Genomic DNA, 20,485 nt, shown 5'->3' with positions numbered 1-20,485 from the left:
ATACCTCAGGCAGCGCATCAGTTGTGAGTTTATATTAATTGGAGCGACTCAAAGGTGACGTGGAACAATAACAACGCGTTTAGAACAATTCTATGCAGTATGTTTGGGGCTTTAATGTTGAAAATTGAATTGTTATTATAATGTCTGCTTCACGCGGCCAATGACTTCATTTGTATTAAACGCGCCAAAGTTTGTAGAGCAAATGCTTAGCTAGTAGTATCAGTTGAGTGTTTACAGCATTTTAACTATTAAAACGTTTTCTATAAGCTTTCTATCTTTGTCGACTGTCGGCATTGACACGTCCTTTCTAATTATATGGAACAAGTTTATGTTATGTGCTACCTTTCTTTAACAAAGCAGTAGTGCGTAAGGTAAGTTATTCTAGGTAAACAGAAAACATCATATCGCTAGTTAGCTAGCTTGGTTCGCTATCGCTAGCTCGCTATGATAGACTGAGGAAAAGTCTGGCCACTCCGATGGTCTCTACCTAACGTTATTGTTCTTCCTGTTTTCTGATATTTATGGGATATTTGCTAATACAGACGTGCAGTTGATCATATTCGTCCTTTAAATCCAACAAATGAATGGCTCTGAGTAATTATTTACTATTAAGGGAAGACTACCTAAGATCAATTCAGTTTAACAGTAAAAAAAAAAAAAAAAAAATTAAAACGGTGCTATTATTTTGCAGTATTAAACGTTTACTGTGCTTTTGTTGTTTTGCTTTCGAACTTTTATAGATTTATAATAATTTTATGTCACATTTTAAATTAGTAATTTGTAATTATTGGAGCCACTCAAAGTCTGTCTTGCAGTATAATAAAAAAGTCACTGAGGTTGTGTTCTTGATGGCCTGCCTCGGATGTTTTCTATTTGTTCAGGTCATGGCTGTGCCTTTTGTTCAAGACTGGGATCTGGTGCAAACCCTAGGAGAGGGTGCGTATGGCGAGTGAGTATCAATCCACTCTTTTTTTCTATGTTATGCTTTTTCTATGTTTTTACTCTTGTCTGACCTGTAGTTACTTTGTTTGCATTAATTTTAGGGTTCGCTTGTTGGTTAACAAGAAGACTGAGGAGGCAGTAGCAGTGAAAGTAGTTGACACATCCAGTGCAAAAGACTGTATAGAAAATGTGAAAAAAGAGGTGTGTGTACACAAAATGCTGTCACACCCCAACATAGTGAGATTCTTTGGACATAGGAGTGAGGGACCAATCCAGTACATCTTCTTGGAGTACTGCAGTGGTGGGGAGCTCTTTGATAGAATAGGTGAGTCTGGGACATTTTGATTTAATGTATGTACACAGATGTTCACACATTCAAGGTCAGATGGGTAATTGAAATTGAAATTCTCTTTGACAGAGCCAGATGTGGGTATGCCAGAAAAAGAGGCTCACAGGTTTTTCCAACAGCTGGTAGCAGGAGTGGTGAGTGACAGTATTCAAGTTTGGTTTATTTGTCACATACATAGTCATACACAGTATAACTCGCAGTGAAAAGGTTGTATTGTGATATTACCAAGGATATAGATATTTATGTAACGTTTAATTTGTTTTCAGTGCTTTGTTTGAAACCTATCTGTTGTTTACACAGGAATATCTGCACAGTATTGGGATCACACATCGGGACGTCAAGCCGGAAAACATTCTTTTGGATGACAAAGGTAACAGTTACTTTAAGGGCCAAAAAGAAAAGAAATGAAAATATCTCCCACAAGCTTGATGTAACTGGTCCATCTTTCCCAGATAACCTGAAGATCTCGGATTTTGGAATGGCCACCATGTTCCGACACCGCGGGCGTGAGCGTAAATTGAGTCGTCTGTGTGGAACACTGCCCTACGTGGCTCCAGAGCTGCTGTCCCGCTCAGAATTCCACGCCCAACCCGCAGATGTCTGGGCCTGTGGCATTGTGCTAACCGCCATGCTGGCCGGAGGTGAGAAGGAACTGTGAATTTTGTTTGTGGGAGCAGGTCAGAGGCAGACAGCGTCAGCTCACTGTGTGCTTACTTTTTCGCTTATGTGTCATGTTTGCTTTTATAGAGTTACCGTGGGACCAGCCAAGTGAAAGCTGTCAGGAGTATGTTGATTGGTTGCAAAAGAAAATCTACATCACACCATGGAAGAAAATTGATTCAGTGCCTCTTGGTACTTGACTGTATTGTTTAAAGTGAAGCTAATGTGTAAATATTAACTTTATGTGAAAGATTTTATCTTTTTCTTCAAATCTGTCTGTGAATTCTTTACTTTGTCCATTTGTCTGATCTATAGGTCTGTTAAAGAATATACTACTGCATAGTCCTGAGGACAGGTTTACCATCCCTGAGATCAAAAAGCACCGCTGGTTTAGTAGCAGTTTCAAATCAGGTGCTGTGCTGAGCTTCTGGGGCTGGAGACGTTTCATTTCTTTATACAGTATCTGGTTTGTGTAACTCTTTCCATGGGTAGCCGATAGCATTGCAGACATCACAAACTGTAATAGAAGATTCCTCTGCTTATGAATTGCCAATGTGTATGAAAATGTATACAAATACATTTCTTCACTTGCATTTGAAGCTAAATTAATGCTAGTGCTTACAGTAATGAAAATTAGATTAATACATAAAACAAAACTGCTTTCAAACTGTCCTCACTGTTTGTGATTGCAGGGGTAAAGCGACAGGGCGACGTGCCTGGGCCGGTTACCAAAATATTGAGGTCTGATATTGAGCGGCTGCAGCTGGGACGGGCTAACAGGTCTGCAGTTAATCATAGTAATGAGGCAGTTGGGATATTTTATTCACTGCCTACACAAAAGAGTATGACAGAGAAATACCTCATAGGCTGTCTGTGTTTTTGTGTGCATGCCTTCAGTGATGACCGGGTACAGATATCCAGCTCTCAGCCAGAGCCACAAGGGCTATGGGAGGTCCGGTATGATGTGGTAGGCACTGAAGGAGCTCAGGTCAGCTTCTCTCAGCCTGCGTGCCCTGACCACATGTTACTGGGCAGCCAGCTGCTGGCCACTCCAGGGGCTAGCCAGGTGATCATGCTAATACGCTAAATTTACATGAGGTTGCTTAAAGCATTAAACCTAAAGTTCTTGGTGCTCTTCCCAGCTTTATGATCATCATGAGCTTTAGAAGTAGTTGTCACAGTTCAGCAATTTATAACATTTAGAAATGCATGTGTGTATTTTCTCTATCAAAATACAGTTTTACCAGGTTGATAAGTTTTAGGTTTTGGGTTAATGATAATAAAAATGCAAATTCAGTAAAATGAGAAAAATGCTAACACTGCAGTTTTTTTTGTTTTTTGTATTGGAAGAGTATAGAATTGCATTTATTTCTATTGGTGAAAAAATTTAGAAATTTGTTACTGGAGAAAATATGAATATTTTATGAATGATATAAGTGGATGGAGGGCAGGATTGAAGACGGGACTCCGTTAGCTACTAAATCTGGTGTAAATTTACAAGAATTGTGAAATAATTTTAATTACTTTCTCTTTATTAATTGCTATAAGGCAGTGTATAGTCTGTTGGCTGTTGTTGACTGGATAAGATGGTTTTACATACAAGAATTGGTCTTAAACTGTTTTTAGAACCCATGGCAGAGGCTAGTGAGGAGGTTGACCAGGTTCTTCACTACTCTGAAAGTGGAGCCTTCTTATGCTGCCCTTCGTGATACCTGCATTGCCTTGGGCTACCAATGGAAACAGAGTTGTACCAGCCAGGTACTGTATAGATAATTTGCAGGCATCAATCACAGCAACTTGATGTAGAAGGACTTCTAATATTGCTCTCTAATTGTCTTTGAATCTTAGGCAACAGTGTCCACAATGGATCGCCGTAATAACAAACTAATCTTCAAAGTGCACTTCCTGGAAATGGAGGAGCGTATTCTAGTAGATTTCAGACTATCAAAGGTAAGAAGAAACTTGAGTTTTTTTGGTTGTTTGTCTTTAAGGAAAACACTGAGTGAAATCATTTTCAAGATCGCTGTTATAACACCAACAAGAGTGTTCTTGAATACTAATTTCTAAATTTGTTTAATTGTCAGGGTGATGGTTTGGAATTCAAAAGGATATTCTTGAAACTCAAGCAGAAGCTGTCTGACATCATAAGTAACCAAAGGGTTCTTATTCCTTTCACATGATGTAAAATATGCATACCTGCAATTCTGTGCTCCTGCTGCATGCAGTTTTTATTTTACCTGTTTGTACTTGTTGAAGTGTCTCCATCATGTAACACTATGTGTAATGGTGACCAATGCCTTGAGCTTATCAAGAGTGAGGGATGTAAAAACATTGAGCCTGATTTGAAGGAGTCTTTCTGAATTATTTAAGACTACCTCTTGTTTTGTCCTTACTCTTTTACAAATTTACTCTGCTGGTCATATTGGCAATGACATTAAATTGTTGGTTTACCCCAAAATATTATTCCTTAACATTGTTAAAAATAGTGGGATGCAATTTTGGAGATAAATCTCCAGCAGTGGAAAAGTACATAGTTCTTCCTTTCATGCCACTTGTTTTGGCTTTTAGCAAAGTCAAAAAGGCTAAGCACTGTAGTTTAAAAAATTAAGGTACAAAAAAATCATAATGTAACTTTAAAAAAAACAACTTGTCAACATAATCTTTTACTTTATACAATCATAAGCAAAACGTTATTTGGAATAATGTTTTGCTGTGTGTAGTAAAAACATTAAAATTTTCAGTTTGTTTGCACTTCTTTACATAGTTAGTCTAAAACTCGGTAGATCTTAATGTTTTCCGAATAAAGCAGTCTTTATGATCGAAGTCATTTATGGTAGAAGAACATTTTCAAACATGCATTTTTTTTACTTTATTTAATCTAAAGCAATTTGCTTTACTGCATGTGCTTTTTGCAAGTAAATTAGCATTTTCATTTAATGATGCTTAAAGTAATTAAACAAGGGTGGCTTGTTAATGAGACAGTAAACTTCACATCACAATTATGTTAATACAAAACTACTTTCACTGTGCTCTTTCATAAATCTTTTTGTTCTGATGTTGGTCCAGATAAAACAGATAACCTGAGCTTTTCATGATGATGCTTTAGCTGGAGGCCATTACTGTGATGGTGACGTTGACTGGTTCATCCCCTGGGGGCAGATTTGTAGGCGTTGCAGTGGGACGTGGCAGTGCCACAGGTGGCTCTGGAAAAGATAATCATCTGTTTACATTTATTAATTTCATGGAGTATTACTAATAAAGCAAGCTGAGAGGCACAGACTCAGATGCTGTAATGAACAAGAATGAAAATGTTTGATTAAGTGCAGGAAAATGTGTCTCTACTAGATAAGGAGCAAATATCAAAAAGCTGTAGAAGACTGTCCATTGTATGTGCAACACAATAATGTTAAGATTTGTCAAAGCTCGTTCCATGTACAGGGTGCTAGCCATTGAAGTAAGTTTTGTGAGTGCAGGTTCAGTGAGTAGATCCAAGGTACTAGTTACCAGAGGTTGGTAGTAACGACTAAATTTACTTCATTACATTTTAAGTAACTTTTTTGAGCAAATTTTACTTTTAAGAGTTGTTTAAATGAGGGTACTTTAGTATAAAGTGCATTTGCTATGTGAAAAATACTTTTTACTCAGTTATATTAATCAACGTTCCTTACGTTATTTCAAAATTACTTTTTACATTTTGTTAGCTTTGCCACAACCTGTCAAGTGAGAGGGTTGGTGAAATCCCTAAAGATGATCACTGAGTGCCACTGCTTGACTTAATTTACACAACTGCACAATAGACATAATGAACAGAGCGGGAACATTTTTTGCTGTAGGACTGAAATGATGTATGAAAATGATCTTGCAAGATATCCTTTTCTTTAAGGATTACATATCTGAAATCGGTGCATTATCAACATGAAAATTTAGTGTGGTCCGATATCAATGATATTCTAAGTAAAAATGGCTAGCTAGCTAAGTAGCTATAACCTACAAGCAGCATGTTAACATACTCACATGTTATGTAGACTATAGCAGGCCTATAGAAAACCAATAACAAAAGTAGAGCCCCTCTATGTTGGCAAACCATTACTGAACACTGAGGAGGAATGTTCAATATTGTACATGTTTTAGGTGTAATAACAGCCTTATTTATAAATAAGTAATACTCTTTGTAAAACTCACTTAAAAACCATGCCTGAGAAATGTCTTTAAAACAGATTTGAATTTAAAAAACTGAAAACCACATATTTTAGTTTGGGGATAATGATATATCTATAAATATATCAAATGACTTCAGATGAAGTAACTCACTTCTTTAGTAGTGTTTTAAACAGATGCTTTCTTACTTAAGTAATAATTTAAATGACTACTTTTACTACTTGAGTAATTATTATTTTACAGTAACAGTACTTTTACTTGAGTACAGTTTATGGCTAGTATTCCCACCTCTGCAAGTTACTGTATTACTAAATTATGGCTCATATGTACTGACAGAGCTTTGGAAACATGCATCTGAGCCCTACATATACATTTTTAGGCAGGGGAAAAGATGGTGTTATCACTGGGGCATTTGATACAATTTAAAAGTTAGTTTCTCTTAGTACCTGAACTAGTGGAAGGAGTTGGCTGTTCTTCATCTTCCTTTCCCTCTGTGCCACCAACAACCTCATCTTCAGGGAAATTGATGTTTTCTCTGGACTGGCTGTTCTGCCTAAGAGATCAGATATTCACATGGATATGTATATGCAAACAGAAAAATCAGTGACGATATTAATGCATTTAAGTTATAGGATTCTATATTGCAACAAAACATTGTAAATTCTTTAAGGGAACAGTCTTGCTGCTTATACATACCTTCCAAATAACAAATCATGAAGACCTGCAGAAATAAGTTTTTAAACGATACTTAATGGGGAAGTACAAGAGTGCTTGCCAAACAAATACACTTTCTGATGTTGCACTGATTGCATGAAAAACCTGACTGCTGTGTGGCAAGGGACCACTCACGTGGGATGTTGTTGCGGTTCCTCACCACATACAGGAAGAGCAGCACAGTGGCTATTGTTGCCACAAGCATGCCTCCAATGGCTGCTCCAATAACAGCAGGATAAGCATTAAAGCCTGGCAGAGCTGAAAAAGAGCATAGATGCTTTAGCATCAAAATTTAAATTTGGTTATTACCTCAATAAGTTATTAACAACTTAAGGACAAGATTCTCTAAACACTAAACTCATTTAAGTCTTCTAATTCTTCACAATGTAATTTTTTCACTTTTATGCTTTATATTTTTGTACTTAACACTGACTCATAAAGAGTAAAGCAAGTAGCCAAGCAGTATTAGAAAAGACTAAAGGAGTAGATAGATTATGTAAAGGGACAGAGTGCTAAGAGTGTAAGAGATTTGCAGTTGTGGTCAAGTGTCAAATCATGATTGTAAATTTCACCTGAGAAAACAACAAAAAAAGAGAAATTTAAGTTGGGGTGCGCAGCATAACTGGCATTAAAATAAACCCGAGTTCCCAAGAGCACTTTTGGGTAACAGAACCCATGAACTAACACCCTTGAACTAACACAATGAATACTTTGAATGTTGTTTATATTTATTTTTTTGTTTTTTGTTTGTATCCATGGCTAACAAATGGCTATTGTTCTCTCTCCTACTGCATGGCAGTACCACCAGTCTGGTGAAGGGCACAATAGCACTGTACACCTCCTCTGATCTATATGAAATGGAGAAGAATGCTCAGTGCTCAACCATGCACATGACCAGTTGGATAGTGCTTCCTATGGCAACAGGGGAAATACAGTTAGCAACACTCTCAGTGAGAATGTTGCCATCTGTTTTCTTAAAGCCTGCTGAACACAGCATAAAACATTGATACAGTTCCCACCTGGGCTCTTGACCTCTGAGGGATGTCCGACGGTGCGGTGATTGAGAGCTGTGATGCGGAATGAATATATGCCAGTGGGATCCAGATTGTTGATCAGGAAGCTACGTGTGCTGGGCTCCAGATCTACTATAATTTTCTGCCACAGAGGGAAAAGAGAACTTTGCCGTTCGATGAAAAATCCGGTGAGGTCATCGTCTGTCTGAATCTGCCACTCCATATAAACGTCTGTTCGCTGATGGCTGCTGTATATGATCTTAGTGATGGATACATTTGGAGGCATCGAGTACCCTGAATCAGAAAGACATTAAATCAGTAACATGAGGCAGAAATGGGAATACGTTTTTGTTTTTTGTTTTTTTACTCTTTTTAAACACTAGGGTTAGTGAAGCTCCAAGCAGCTCCAACTCCTGTGCACCCTAGAATTATTTTCAGTGTTCTGGGAAATCGGAAGCTACATCTTCAGTAAAAAAACCCTGTGAACCAGTACTTGAACTTAGAATTTTCAAAAGCCACAAGATCATTACAGCTATACTCTTCAAAAATATATATTTAAAAAACAGACATGGACTCATCTTTTAGAAGGACATTATTTAAACTCCAGTTCATTGAAACTCTGATTTTCACATTTTAGTTTAGAATGAAATGCAACAAAAACGTTAACTGGCAATATATAATGGGTATTACTGCTTTGTTTGGTTTCCTAAATGTTCCAAAATCACAGAGACATATATAGCTAGATTATAACTGGGCCAAAGCAAGATGTGCACACACACACACATATATATATATATATATATATATATATATATATATATATATATATATATATATATATATATATATATATATATATATATATATTTATTTATTTATTTATTTTATTTTATTTTTTTTGTGTGTGTATGTATGTATGTATGTATGTATGTGTGTATGTATATGTATATATATATATATTTTTTTATTATTTATATATATATATATATATATATATATATATATATATATATATATATATATATATTTATATATATATTTATTTATATATATATAAAATAATGTATATATATAAAATAATGTATAAAAGAAACAAAAGTGTGTGGAACTCCACAATTGTCTAATTTTATTTTATTAGTGTTTTTTTAAGATGTTGAATAAATCTGATTCAAAACTGTCTAGGGTAAGTTAAACAGTGGACAACAGTCATAACAAGTCGAAGTCTGGTGCTAACAATTTTCCAAGGTATACAAAAGAAATGACTTTTCCTTAATTTTTATCTGAAACATAATTAACTTCATAAATCCCCTACAATTTCTAGGATCTAAATTTTTTGTGAACTCACTGTTCACCAGCAGCATGATGGAGACCTCTGTTCCTCCAACAGCATTGGCAGCAGAGCACCAGTACTGACCACTGTCCACTGTACTGTCTGTTTCCCGCACGGTCAGATTGGACCAGGCTACAGCTTGCTGCAGGATGTACTTCTTCGGTATGTCACTGTCACCCACCTTCTGCTTCACGTTATTGTACCAGGCAATCTCTGTGACTGCTGGGTAGTTTTTGCTCAAGATACAGGCAAGCTCAACATCATTACCCTCATATACTGAAACCACACTGCGCTGAGTCATCAAGACAGGTGCCTCTGGAAGAAACAGTGGAGTAACATAATAACTAGAGTATACAGCATATTGTTATTTTGTCCCTGAAACTACAATAAATGTAGAAAATTTTCATTTTCTTACCCAACTTTACCACACATTGCTTGCTCTCCTTAGCTAGTGGATGCTTGGCATGACACACAAAGGCTTTGCCACTGTAGTTGGCACTGGAGCGCAGGACCAGGATGTTGGAGTTCTCCTCAGATGTGCCCTGCATGTCCCCTGAGCTGGAGACCCACCACAGCAGTGCCAGAGGGAAACCCCCTTCCCAGGAACAGGACAGCATCAGGTATTCATTATTATGAGTTGCATATGCAAAACACTGGGGTTCTCCATAGGGAAGCCCTGGAATCCACAAGATATTTAAACAAAAGTTTAAGAGCTGTAGATGTGACTCTCCAGCCTGTCAGAGGTTATGCATGCTAAAAGCAGGGTAAGAGGTTATTTATGAAATAATTAATATACAAATACATGTTGGTAATGTTAGTTACTAACATCCCCCGTAACTGCTAAGGTTATATCTGTGAATGACTGTACTCACTTGCTTTAGTGCTGCATTGTTGGACAGCATTTTGGGCAACATGAGAACCATAACAAGTGAATACAGAGTTATTAACAGTCTCAGGTCCTGGTTGAATCCGAGTGATGTTGGTGACTCCTTGACTACTGTCCCCATACACATATGGGATCCAAATGAGAGTAGCTGGAGGATAACCTCCCTTCCAGGAACAGGTAAGGGCCAGGTCAATGTAGTTATTAGCTGGAAATATGGAACAAGATGGTTCGCCATCTGGTGGATCTTTGGGAAAGAAAAACTTTGTATAACACAGTAGAAAGCTGATGCAGCATAAACCAGGACAGTACAAGTAATGTTTTTATGCCTAACATATAAGTAAAATAACGTGGCTGTTGATTGTGTTGGTAGAATTATCAGAAGAAATAATCTTCTATTAGGACTTGTGAAACAATCTGATGAAGTTTTAGGTGAACTTTATGCAAAAATATAGAAACTTCTAATGGGTTCACAAACTTTCAAGAACCACTGTACAACACTAACTGCATTTGAAGACGATGTTAACTGAGAGCTATTTTTAAATCAATTGGGCAAATGACATATATTCTTGCTATAAAAGGAGTATATAGGCATTCTCTAGCATAGCATTGGTCACCTTTATATATAGCTTTTTATATTTATTTCCACTAACTTGTTGATTCCAGACATCATAGTTCTTGATTATGTTTCATTTCGGTTATTGGCCATATCCCATGAAATTGGTAAAGATGCTAAAAGACTGCATGCAAATAGGCTTTTAATTGTAGCATGTAACTGACACAACTAATCCTGTTGTATTTGGCAATAATAAAATACCTAAACATTCTAAATGTTATGTGCAGTTAGTTGGTATTGTGCTATGCACTATAACAATTTGTTTCTGTCTAAATTTAAGAGGAAAGTGAAAAGGCAGTATTTTTAAAATACCTTATTGTTGATCTATCACAGTTTATGACAGGAAGTCTTTCCATAGCTTGTTATGACAATAAAGATTTACCTGCAGTTTCCAGAAATGCCAGTAATCACCTCCTCCAGATGCTTGTCACAGGCTGAAGAAAATATTTTCCTCACACCCCCAGTCAGCCTCAGTGGACATCTGACACTTTTTTTGGATATGTATATGCATGTGTGTATGCATGTGTATAGGAGAAGGTGTAAGAGGAAGCAAATTAAGGTGTGTATAGGAGAAGGTGTAAGAGGAAGCAAATGAAGGAATGACAGAATGCAAGTAGTAGTGTAGATATCACAGAAATCACAGTAGTCTTCAAGGAAAGATTGAATGGATATAGAACATGGACTTCTATTCTCAGTGGTGATGGCATTGTTTTCTGGCAGCACTCACAGTAGACAGTAAGAGTGATGGCTTTCCTGGAGCGGGTGTTGAGGTAAGTGTTCTGGGCCAAACAAGCGTAGTTTCCCGTGTGCATTCTCAGGATCTTGGTGATGGTGTACTGCGGTCCAGTGTAGACCTGCGAGTTGTTGTAGAACCACACGTACTGGCTGGGAGGGTTTGAGGAAGCTTGACACATGAGGGAAACAGTCTCTTTCTCCAGAGCTGAGTAACCACGATCTGTTACTGAGTAGGGTGTTACATCAATCTGAGGCAAGTCTGGCCCAACTAAAAAGAGATCCATTTCAATATATTGTTTGTAAAAATAAATATTTTTGCAAAAAATTAGTAATTCTTAATGAAACAGTTGACGAAATGTACAAAGGCAAGGAGAAATGTTCACATTTGACAGCTCCCACTCACATATAACATTCAACCAGATCTGATCACTGCGCTGCTGGTTGACCTCATTCCGGGCCAGGCATCTGTACCAGCCAGTGTGGTTGCGGGTGACCCAGGTGATGTTGAGCAGACTGCTGTTGCTCTCAGCCAGGGTGGTGACCTGCTGACTGGAACTCCCCTGCTCCCATGTGTACTGAATGGGGCCTGTACCGTTCTCCAGACCACAGCGCATCCACATTGATGCTGCCTCTACTGGTGAAGAATCACTCACCAGAATGTAGGGCTTGGATACTGGCACTGCAAGACACATTACAGTAATATAGATATGTGATAAAACTACTGATAGACTAAAAGACAAAAAATACTTATGATGTTGATTCAGAGGTTATGATACCAGCTGTGAAACCACTACACTTTCTTTCTTCTTTTTTATAGTAAAAATAACCATTGGAATAATGAAAATGCAAATTTGTAAGTGGCAAAATCAACCATATTAAGATCAGAGGTTCCTGAGATCCCCTTTAGATTAAAAACCCATAATATAGTAGAGGTTTTCACTCAAGTCTTAACAAGCAAACCAGACCCAAATCATTCATTTAAAAGTCATATATGTAATTCTATGTGTAATTTCTTGTTCTTTTTCCAGTATTTACACTTAGCCTGTCATAAATAAATGTATGTCATACATAAATCTTTGACAGGTAGCAAAATCAGTATAGCATTAAAACACTTCCTTTTGGAAATAGAATATAGAGCAATGTTGAATGTCAAGTAATAGAAACAAATAACAGTCTATTCAGAATATGAAACATTGATAATTTCTGAAGATATTTATCTGAAGAAATGAGGCCCCTAAAATACCATTATTATTAATAAGGAATCCTTTATTTCAAGGGTTTACTCTTTGTTTTTACATTCTTATTTTTCTTTATCTTTGAGCATTTAACACAATTTCTTCATAATTTTCAGCATAAGCCAAATAATTGAAAGCTAAATTAAACTTCAGAAGAATGGTTATCAAAAAAACTTACCCAGTGTGTCTGATATTAGTTTGTACACATCTAAATTCCTAGTGTTTAATTAATGCCTAAATTGTTTTCCCAGCTGGGCTTTGAATGTTTTGAATGTTTGGATGCTTTTTTCCTTGTATTAACAGTGCTGACACAGATAATGGCCAATGATTATCCATTCATCCATTTTTCCCGTTGAGATTTGAATCACTTTCTGCCAACTCACAAATAAATAGACATTGTCCTGCAAAGAATTCTACTCAGCGTGTGATCTGACCCTGAGCACTTGTCACTAACCTAGAACCCGTAGGTACACGTAGTAGTAATAGAGACTGGCTTTCCCAGCAAGGTCATACACGGCCTGGCAAGTGTATAGGCCTTCTGCACCTAGAAGAAGCTTCTGAATGGACAGAGAAGCACTGTTATTGATGACATTTAGGTCACCCAGTTCTTCAATTAGTTGCTGCAGCTTTGGACCCTTGCCAAAGTTATAAACCACGGCTCGAATTTGGTCTGTGCCTGGTTTGGTAAAGCCCCAGATGTACATATCTGGGAGGGTGGTGCCACATTCCAGAATCACTCCATTGTTGACCACACCATTGGTCCTGGTTTCTCTGTACTCTACTTGCACAGGGTCCAAGATGTCCAGACCTAAGATGAAAATACATTAATACATTTACCAGGACAAACCCGAAAAATAATTCTGTTCATTTTGTATACCAAGAAGATTTCCACATGCATTTGCAAAGCTCAATAATGTGGCATGGCAACATTTTTACATTTCATGTTAGAGATATACTGAGAGTCAAGACAAGCCTTTCGTATTAGTTGCCTACAGATAGCATCCATGTATTGAAAGTTACCTGCAACTAAATATTTAAAATGCTAGATATTTTTCTGTGTAATTAAATAACTCACGTGTTATGGGCTGTATTTGTACTGTAACTCAATTTCTTTCAGTATTTCAGATGTTTCCATTGTTTATTTAGACATTTATTAATACATAAATCGAGCTTCATCAAAATATTGGCTAGTACATTTTTAATAATTGCAGTAAATTGCTGTTAAGGGTAATCATAATGCATCAAGCATCCAAATCTCTAATCAAATAAAATGAACTGCTAGTATATAAAATGCAAAAGCACTACTGAATTTGAGTCTTCATTTAAAGGCAAAAATTCCATAATTGTAAAGACAATTATTGTAGTATATTGCCATTTTGTGTATTACATTTTAATTAGAATTTTGCCTGTAATATTCTTCTGCAGCAAACCAGAAAATGAAAAATAATGGAAAAAAAATGTAATGTATGTTGCAGTAGATTAGAATTTAGTATGACCTCTTACCATGCAGAAGGAGAGGAAGTAGAAAAACAACTGGGGAGAATTCAGGCAACCCTAACAATATGTGTACCATGTTGCCATGACGCTCAGGTGACCAAAACAATGTCCTTTATGGAAAAAAAAGGAATTATCCTGAAAATGTCTAGTGTTCAGTCCAAACAGTGAGCCCAGCTAGTGTACACAGGCAGTGAGAAGCAGGAGCTGATCGAGTCCCTGTAAACTGATTTAGCTTAAATTATTCACCAGTCCCCCCTCTCTATCTCTCCACCTGCAGGAATTCAGTGGGGTAGAGAGGAGACACAGGGTTTAGGGTGATGCGATGATACCTGTGTCTCATCCATTATTTAGCATGCACGGATGGATGACCATTCTAACCTTCCATCACCTTCCACTCTGCCAATAGGCAGAATATTTACCAATGCAGAACTCAGTTTAAAAATGGTTTCATAAAATATTACATTTCCCTAGCTCCCAGTGGCTAAAATGTAGCAAGCACATGATTTTTTTTTTTTTTTTACCTTTTTTTAAGCTCAAAAGCTGTTCACAACATGGATTCCTTCATAACTACTCATCAATCGAAATGATGTTTAAAGTGAATTCATATCTTCTCAATTGATTTGGCTGCCTACCATTAAAGATAGACTTTTAAGAGGTGTTTATATAGATTCTGTTGTAATATCACAAAGAAGAGGTACTCAAGTCATGAAAGGAAGTGCTTTGATCACAGGTGCTACTTAAATCTTTTTTGTGGGCTACTCTTTCTCTCCATTCCTGTGCTAATGTCATATCAGTTAGAGAGTCTAGAGAGTCAGGTGGCACTATAGTGTTCAGCAGGTAAAGGAGACTGGGGGCTCTCTACATTCATTGATGAGATTCTCATGTTACGCTTCATGTAATGGGAACAAACACTGTAGTAGACACTCTAAAAAACAAACACACTCACAGAGAGTAATATCTGTGCAGAGCTGGAAGTAAGCAGATCTCCAAGAAGCAATAGTTAATATGGAGTTATGGTTCTTCTAGTTCATCATGACAAAATAAACCCAGTTATAGATGTACAGGTTTAAAGAAAACAGCTAATTACATTACACCATACTTCATTTGTCTATCAAAAGTAGACAGTTTATCACTCCCTTCTTATATACAGTATATCACATTAGCAAATGTTATATTCTAATATATTAAATAGCCTCAAGTCTTGAATTGAATCTTTCTTACAACACTTCTTCAGAACTTGCAGTCAACATCCCACGTGGAAAATTCAGTGTGTCAATGCTGTCAACTCTGCAAGGAGTGTCAGAGAATCCTTTTAATGCTCATGATGCCCCAAAACATATTCAGAAAGGAATGAAAGGGATTTACTGGTATTGATTCCATACGTTTTATTCTCAAAAATGTTTTGGTCTGTTTACTCAAAACTATAAATCAGTGCAGGTATCTAATAAGTTAAAATCAAAGGAGTCATTTTATTTCCATGTTCTAGCTAAATCTTTTATTAGTTTGAAATTTTAACAAAACTTTTAAAATGTTGAAATGTACTTTGTGTACAATCACATTTTTTCCTAAGGAGGAAGTACATAAGTAAATAAAGAAGTGTCGGGGGAAAAAAGTTGATGATTGGTGTGTAACATATTGTCCCATTGGACAATAAGGTCTCTTACTGTGTTCTCAATAAATAAGCAAATTATTTACTGTCAAATGCAGCTTCAGTGAAGGTAAACATGTTTACAAGAAATCATTAGACCACTACTTATACTACTGCACATACTTACCGTAAATAATGTAACATTCTACTTTAAAGCTTGTAAACTACTTTCTACAGTTACTGTTTTCATATTCAAATGCTACTACTTGTATGTTAAATGTTCTGTTTTGATATGTTATGAAGAAACATATTTCACCAGGAAATGAGTGCTTGGATCATCTTCAAATGGAGCAAGCAGGTAATGGCTAGTATTTTTGTAGATTAGTTTGTGTGAGGGGCAGGTACGTGGCCATTGCTTTGGGTTTCGGTAGTGTTATTGTTCTGGAAAAAAAAAATCAATAAAGGTAATTTAAGTGGCATTTTAGTGCCCTCTAGGCAAATGCACTGATTTCAGTTTGAGACAAAACAAAAAATGTCTGTATTAAAACCCTAGAACCTGGAAATGAGGAATTGCCTTCTCCTTGGACCGAGTCTGCTTCAGTCCCTCCAACAACCTCTTCCTCAGGAAAGTTTACATTTTCTCTGGACTGGCTGTTCTGCCTTTGAGACCATAGGTACATCAGGACAAATCTAAGTATACTACAGTAGATAAGCTTTTGAACTGTTTTTTCCCATATTTATATAAGATTTAAAATTAGTGTGTGAGCATGTTGATGCACTTACCATTTCACTATAACATAACATTTCACTCTGTATGTATTTAAATAAAGAAAGAATAACAAGCTTACCTGCCAAATATCATGTCATGAAGACCTGTAAGTAAATATTATAAATACATATTAATGTATGAAGTGAAAATGATGGTGTTATTTATATTTCAGTGTGGCATGGGAGTGCTCACGTGGGATGTTGTTGCGATTCCTCACCACATACAGGAAGAGCAGCACGGTAGGTATTGTTGCCACAAGCATGCCTCCAATGGCTGCTCCAATAACAGCAGGATAAGCCCTGAAGGGTGGGTTAGCTGGAGGACAGCACAGCAGTTTTAGGCACACATCCACAAAATGGTAAACCATGACAAATGGGGAGTGCATTGAAGAATGAACAACGACACACTTTAGATGTTATATACTTAGGCTTTTATATAGAAAACAAAGGGTTGCTCTAATGCAGTACCCAAATTAGTACTGTGTATAATCTAAGACAATTGTTTTCATGTTATATGTTATCATTTCTCACCTGGGCTCTTGACTTCAGAGGGATGTCCAATGGTGTGGCAATTGACAGCTGTGATGCGGAAAGCATATTTGCCACTGGGATTCAGATTGTTAATCTGGTAGCTGCGGGTGCTGGGTTCCAGATCTATTGCCACTTTCTGCCACAGAGAGACAATGTCACTCTTCCCTCCTGGTGCAGGGAGCTTCTTCTGACTCTCAATGAAGAAGCCAGTGATGTCACCATCTGTCTGGATGAGCCACTCCACATTCACATTTGTCCGCTGACTGCTGCTGTATGTGATTTTACTGATGGTCACGTTTGGAGGCATTGGGTACCCTAAACCAGAGAGGCATTAAAAGTCATCTTGAATACACTTAAAGATGTAAAAACAGACAAAATTATATCTGTAACATGACCATCGTGGCATATATTTTGGGTTAATCTTTTGTTAGTACTCAAAGTACTAACAAAAGATTAACCCAAAATATAAATGCCTTCCTACAATGGTCGTGTTACAGATATATGTGTGTTTGTGGGTGTGTATGTATACATACACACACCCACACACACACACCACACATCACACACACATCCTTACTCTTAGCTACATACATCTACATTCATTTACTCATTAAAGTGAACTCACTCATCACAAGCAGCTTGATGGGGATCTCTGTTCCTCCGACAGCATTGGCAGCAGAGCACCAGTACTGACCACTGTCCACTGTACTGTCTGTTTCCCGTACAGTCAGATTGGACCAGGCTGCTGCTTGCTGCAGGATGTACTTTGTGGGTGTGTCACCAACATTCTGCTTTAGATTGTTGTACCAGGTGAACTCTGTGACTGTTGGGTAGTTCTTGCTCAGGATACAGGTGAGTTGAACATCGTTGCCTTCAAACACTGAAACCACACTGCGCTGGGTCGTCAAAACTGGTGCCTCTGGAAGGTAGACATTTGGAATTACAGTAAAATGTCATCACTTACTTGAACAACAGGAGTTGGAACATATAACAGCTTACATTTTTAAGATATAAGTGGTTAAAATGTGGATTCAGCTATGGCTAAAGCTGAACTCTAAAACCAAACATAATTACATACATTTTATGTATTCATTAGAAGACAAGGCTTGGACAGACTTTATCTTATTTTTATTTCAGGATTTCTTTTGTTAATAACGGTAGGATTTATTTCACCGTTTTTAAGTTAAGTGAATTACCCAGCGTCACAAGTGCTAGTCGCCTTATGTGTGGTTTGTCATAAAAAGGTTCCAAAGATCTGAAGACAATTTATTCTGCTAACATCACAGACCTCATAACTGGCCATTGGTGGGCCATATCAATGCATTAGTGAAGGACCTAATGAATCATGTTATGTAGGAGTAGGGAAAATACTAAACCGTTAAGGGCTTTAGGCTAACAGGTCTGACATGGGTGTCTTGATTTCAGTAGTGTTTATGTAGTGTATATATATTGTCACAACCTGTCACCACCCAGCTAGGCCTGATCTACTGAACTTTATAACAATGAGTACTGCAATACCATAAACAATAGAACTGATAGTTATCAAATTACAAACAGGTCTTACCCAATTTTAATACACACTGCTTGCTCTCTTTAGCTAGTGGATGTTTGGCATGACACGCAAAAGCCTTGCCACTGTAGTTGGCACTGGAGCGCAGGACCAGGATGTTGGAGTTCTCCTTAGATGTGCCCTGCATGTCCCCTGAGCTGGAGACCCACCACAGCAGAGCCCGAGGGAAACCCCCCTCCCAGGAGCAGGACAGCATCAGGTACTCATTATTACGAGTTACATATGCAGAACACTGGAGTTCTCCATAGGGAAGCCCTGGAATCCACAAATTATTATTAAAGGCAAAGGATATTTTTTTGAATTATTATATTATTGTTAATAATATTGTATTATTATTCGTCTATTTCATTGTTTCTAAAAGTAATGAGTATAATAAATATATAAAACTTAGCAAATCACTAAGAAAAACATGATCTGTTTTATAAGTGGTGAATATTTACACAATACTCACATGCTCTGGTGCTACAGTTCCGGGTAACATTTAGTGCAACATGTGTACCATGGCAGATAAATACAGAGTTGTTAGCTGTATCAGGGCCTGGCTGAATTTGGGTCATATTATCACTTCCCTGTAGACTGACCCCGTTTACATATGGACTCCAGTTTAGAGTAGCTGGAGGGTATCCTCCCACCCAGGAACAGGAAAGGGCCAATTCAGTGTAGTTGTTCAGTGGGAGGATGGAACAAGATGGGATGCCATCTGGTGGATCTGTAAAAACAAGACCAAGGTGTCACTTGATCATGGGTAGTCAGGGTGTTATAGTTTATAAGAAAACATGGAGGATGAAGCAAAGAGGAGTTTTTTGAGCTCAAGAGGAATGAAGGATGAAAGCACTTGAAGACATATTGGAGTGAATGAAAATAGATTAGTCCAGCTGGTCTATAGCAATAGCAGTGCGCTGTGGCAGGACTCACAGTAGATGGTGAGAGTTACGGTTTTCTTGGTCCTAGTGTTGAGATAAGTGTTCAGGGCCAAGCAGGTATAGTAGCCCAATTGAACACGCAGAACCTTATTGATGGTGAGCTGTGGTCCACTGTCAATCTGTGAGTTGTTGTAGAACCAGAGGTACTGGCTGGGAGGATTTGAGGCAGCCTGACACATGAGGGAAATGTTGCCTTTCTCCAGGACTGAATAGCGGCTTTCTGTTACTGAGTATGCTGTGACATTGATCTGAGGTAAGTCTGGTCCATCTAAATAGAGTACATAAATAATCAATTATATTTTGAAAACCTGAATTATACTCTATGCAGATCTGGAGCAAAAAGTATACAGTATATGATAAGAAAGAAAAAGGCAAAATAGTTATACTACATTTGGTCATTTGATTTGTCTGTTAGTTCTATTTTTTATTAATCAAGACTTTTTCACTCCTCATCAGAGTAACCAGATTTAAAAGTGAGCAAGAACTGAAATGAATGTTTTCTGGATAGTTGGGCAGTTAACAACATGACAACCATCCAGTGTCTGGCATGTGAAATGGTTAATCCTGGTATTTTCCAATATTTGTTCATTCAACAACCAGCAAAATTATGTGGAGAACTGCTGTGGGCAGCTAAGATTATCAGAGGTCTATGAGCTCCTACTCACAAAAGACATCTAACCAGATCTGGTCACTGCACTGCTGGTTGACCTCATTCCTGGCCAGACATCTGTACCAGCCAGTGTGGTTGCGGGTGACCCAGGTGATGTTGAGCAGACTGTTGTTGCTTTTAGCCAGTGTGGTAACCAGCCCACTGTGACTCTCCTGCTCCCATATATAATTAATAGGATCTGTGCCTTTGTCTACAACACAACGCATCCACACTGATGTGCCCTCTATTGGTGAGGAGTCAGTCTGCAAAATGTAGGGTTTGGAAACGGGCACTGCAAGAGACAATGCGGAATTACCAAACCAA

At 37.6% G+C, this 20,485-nt stretch overlaps 3 protein-coding genes across 3 annotated transcripts; 1 reads left to right on the top strand and 2 right to left on the bottom strand.

Moving 5' to 3' along the window:
- The first annotated feature begins 202 nt into the window (after positions 1 to 202).
- chek1 (checkpoint kinase 1) lies at positions 203 to 4,634 on the top strand. Its single transcript, XM_027003875.2, has 13 exons — positions 203 to 371; positions 882 to 949; positions 1,044 to 1,267; positions 1,361 to 1,425; positions 1,592 to 1,661; positions 1,744 to 1,932; positions 2,039 to 2,143; positions 2,267 to 2,362; positions 2,644 to 2,731; positions 2,849 to 3,017; positions 3,578 to 3,709; positions 3,800 to 3,901; positions 4,036 to 4,634. Exons 2-13 carry the CDS (start codon positions 885 to 887, stop codon positions 4,129 to 4,131), a joined length of 1,401 nt encoding a protein of 466 aa, XP_026859676.2. The 5' UTR covers positions 203 to 371; positions 882 to 884; the 3' UTR covers positions 4,132 to 4,634.
- A 6-nt stretch (positions 4,635 to 4,640) lies between these two features.
- LOC113574830 (V-set and immunoglobulin domain-containing protein 10-like 2) lies at positions 4,641 to 12,064 on the bottom strand. Its single transcript, XM_035526779.1, has 10 exons — positions 11,804 to 12,064; positions 11,393 to 11,668; positions 10,039 to 10,296; positions 9,582 to 9,842; positions 9,182 to 9,481; positions 7,843 to 8,130; positions 6,959 to 7,081; positions 6,806 to 6,830; positions 6,556 to 6,662; positions 4,641 to 5,154 (listed from the first exon to the last, which is right to left on the bottom strand). The coding sequence occupies exons 1-10, from the start codon at positions 12,018 to 12,020 to the stop codon at positions 5,054 to 5,056; spliced, it is 1,956 nt and encodes a 651-aa protein (XP_035382672.1). The 5' UTR covers positions 12,021 to 12,064; the 3' UTR covers positions 4,641 to 5,053.
- Positions 12,065 to 13,084: 1,020 nt separating this feature from the next.
- LOC113575020 (V-set and immunoglobulin domain-containing protein 10-like 2) lies at positions 13,085 to 20,460 on the bottom strand (the record flags this gene model as incomplete). Its single annotated transcript, XM_027006302.2, has 10 exons — positions 13,085 to 13,443; positions 16,295 to 16,380; positions 16,569 to 16,593; positions 16,682 to 16,804; positions 17,020 to 17,334; positions 17,645 to 17,938; positions 18,584 to 18,844; positions 19,041 to 19,298; positions 19,505 to 19,780; positions 20,178 to 20,460. Coding segments are annotated over 10 exons (2,280 nt in total), but the record flags the coding sequence as incomplete, so codon positions are not given.
- Positions 20,461 to 20,485: the final 25 nt, after the last annotated feature.

This window comes from Electrophorus electricus, chromosome 6 (genome assembly GCF_013358815.1).
Source record: "Electrophorus electricus isolate fEleEle1 chromosome 6, fEleEle1.pri, whole genome shotgun sequence".
Classification (NCBI taxonomy): domain Eukaryota; kingdom Metazoa; phylum Chordata; class Actinopteri; order Gymnotiformes; family Gymnotidae; genus Electrophorus; species Electrophorus electricus.
This window is presented reverse-complemented; position numbering and strand designations above follow the sequence as displayed.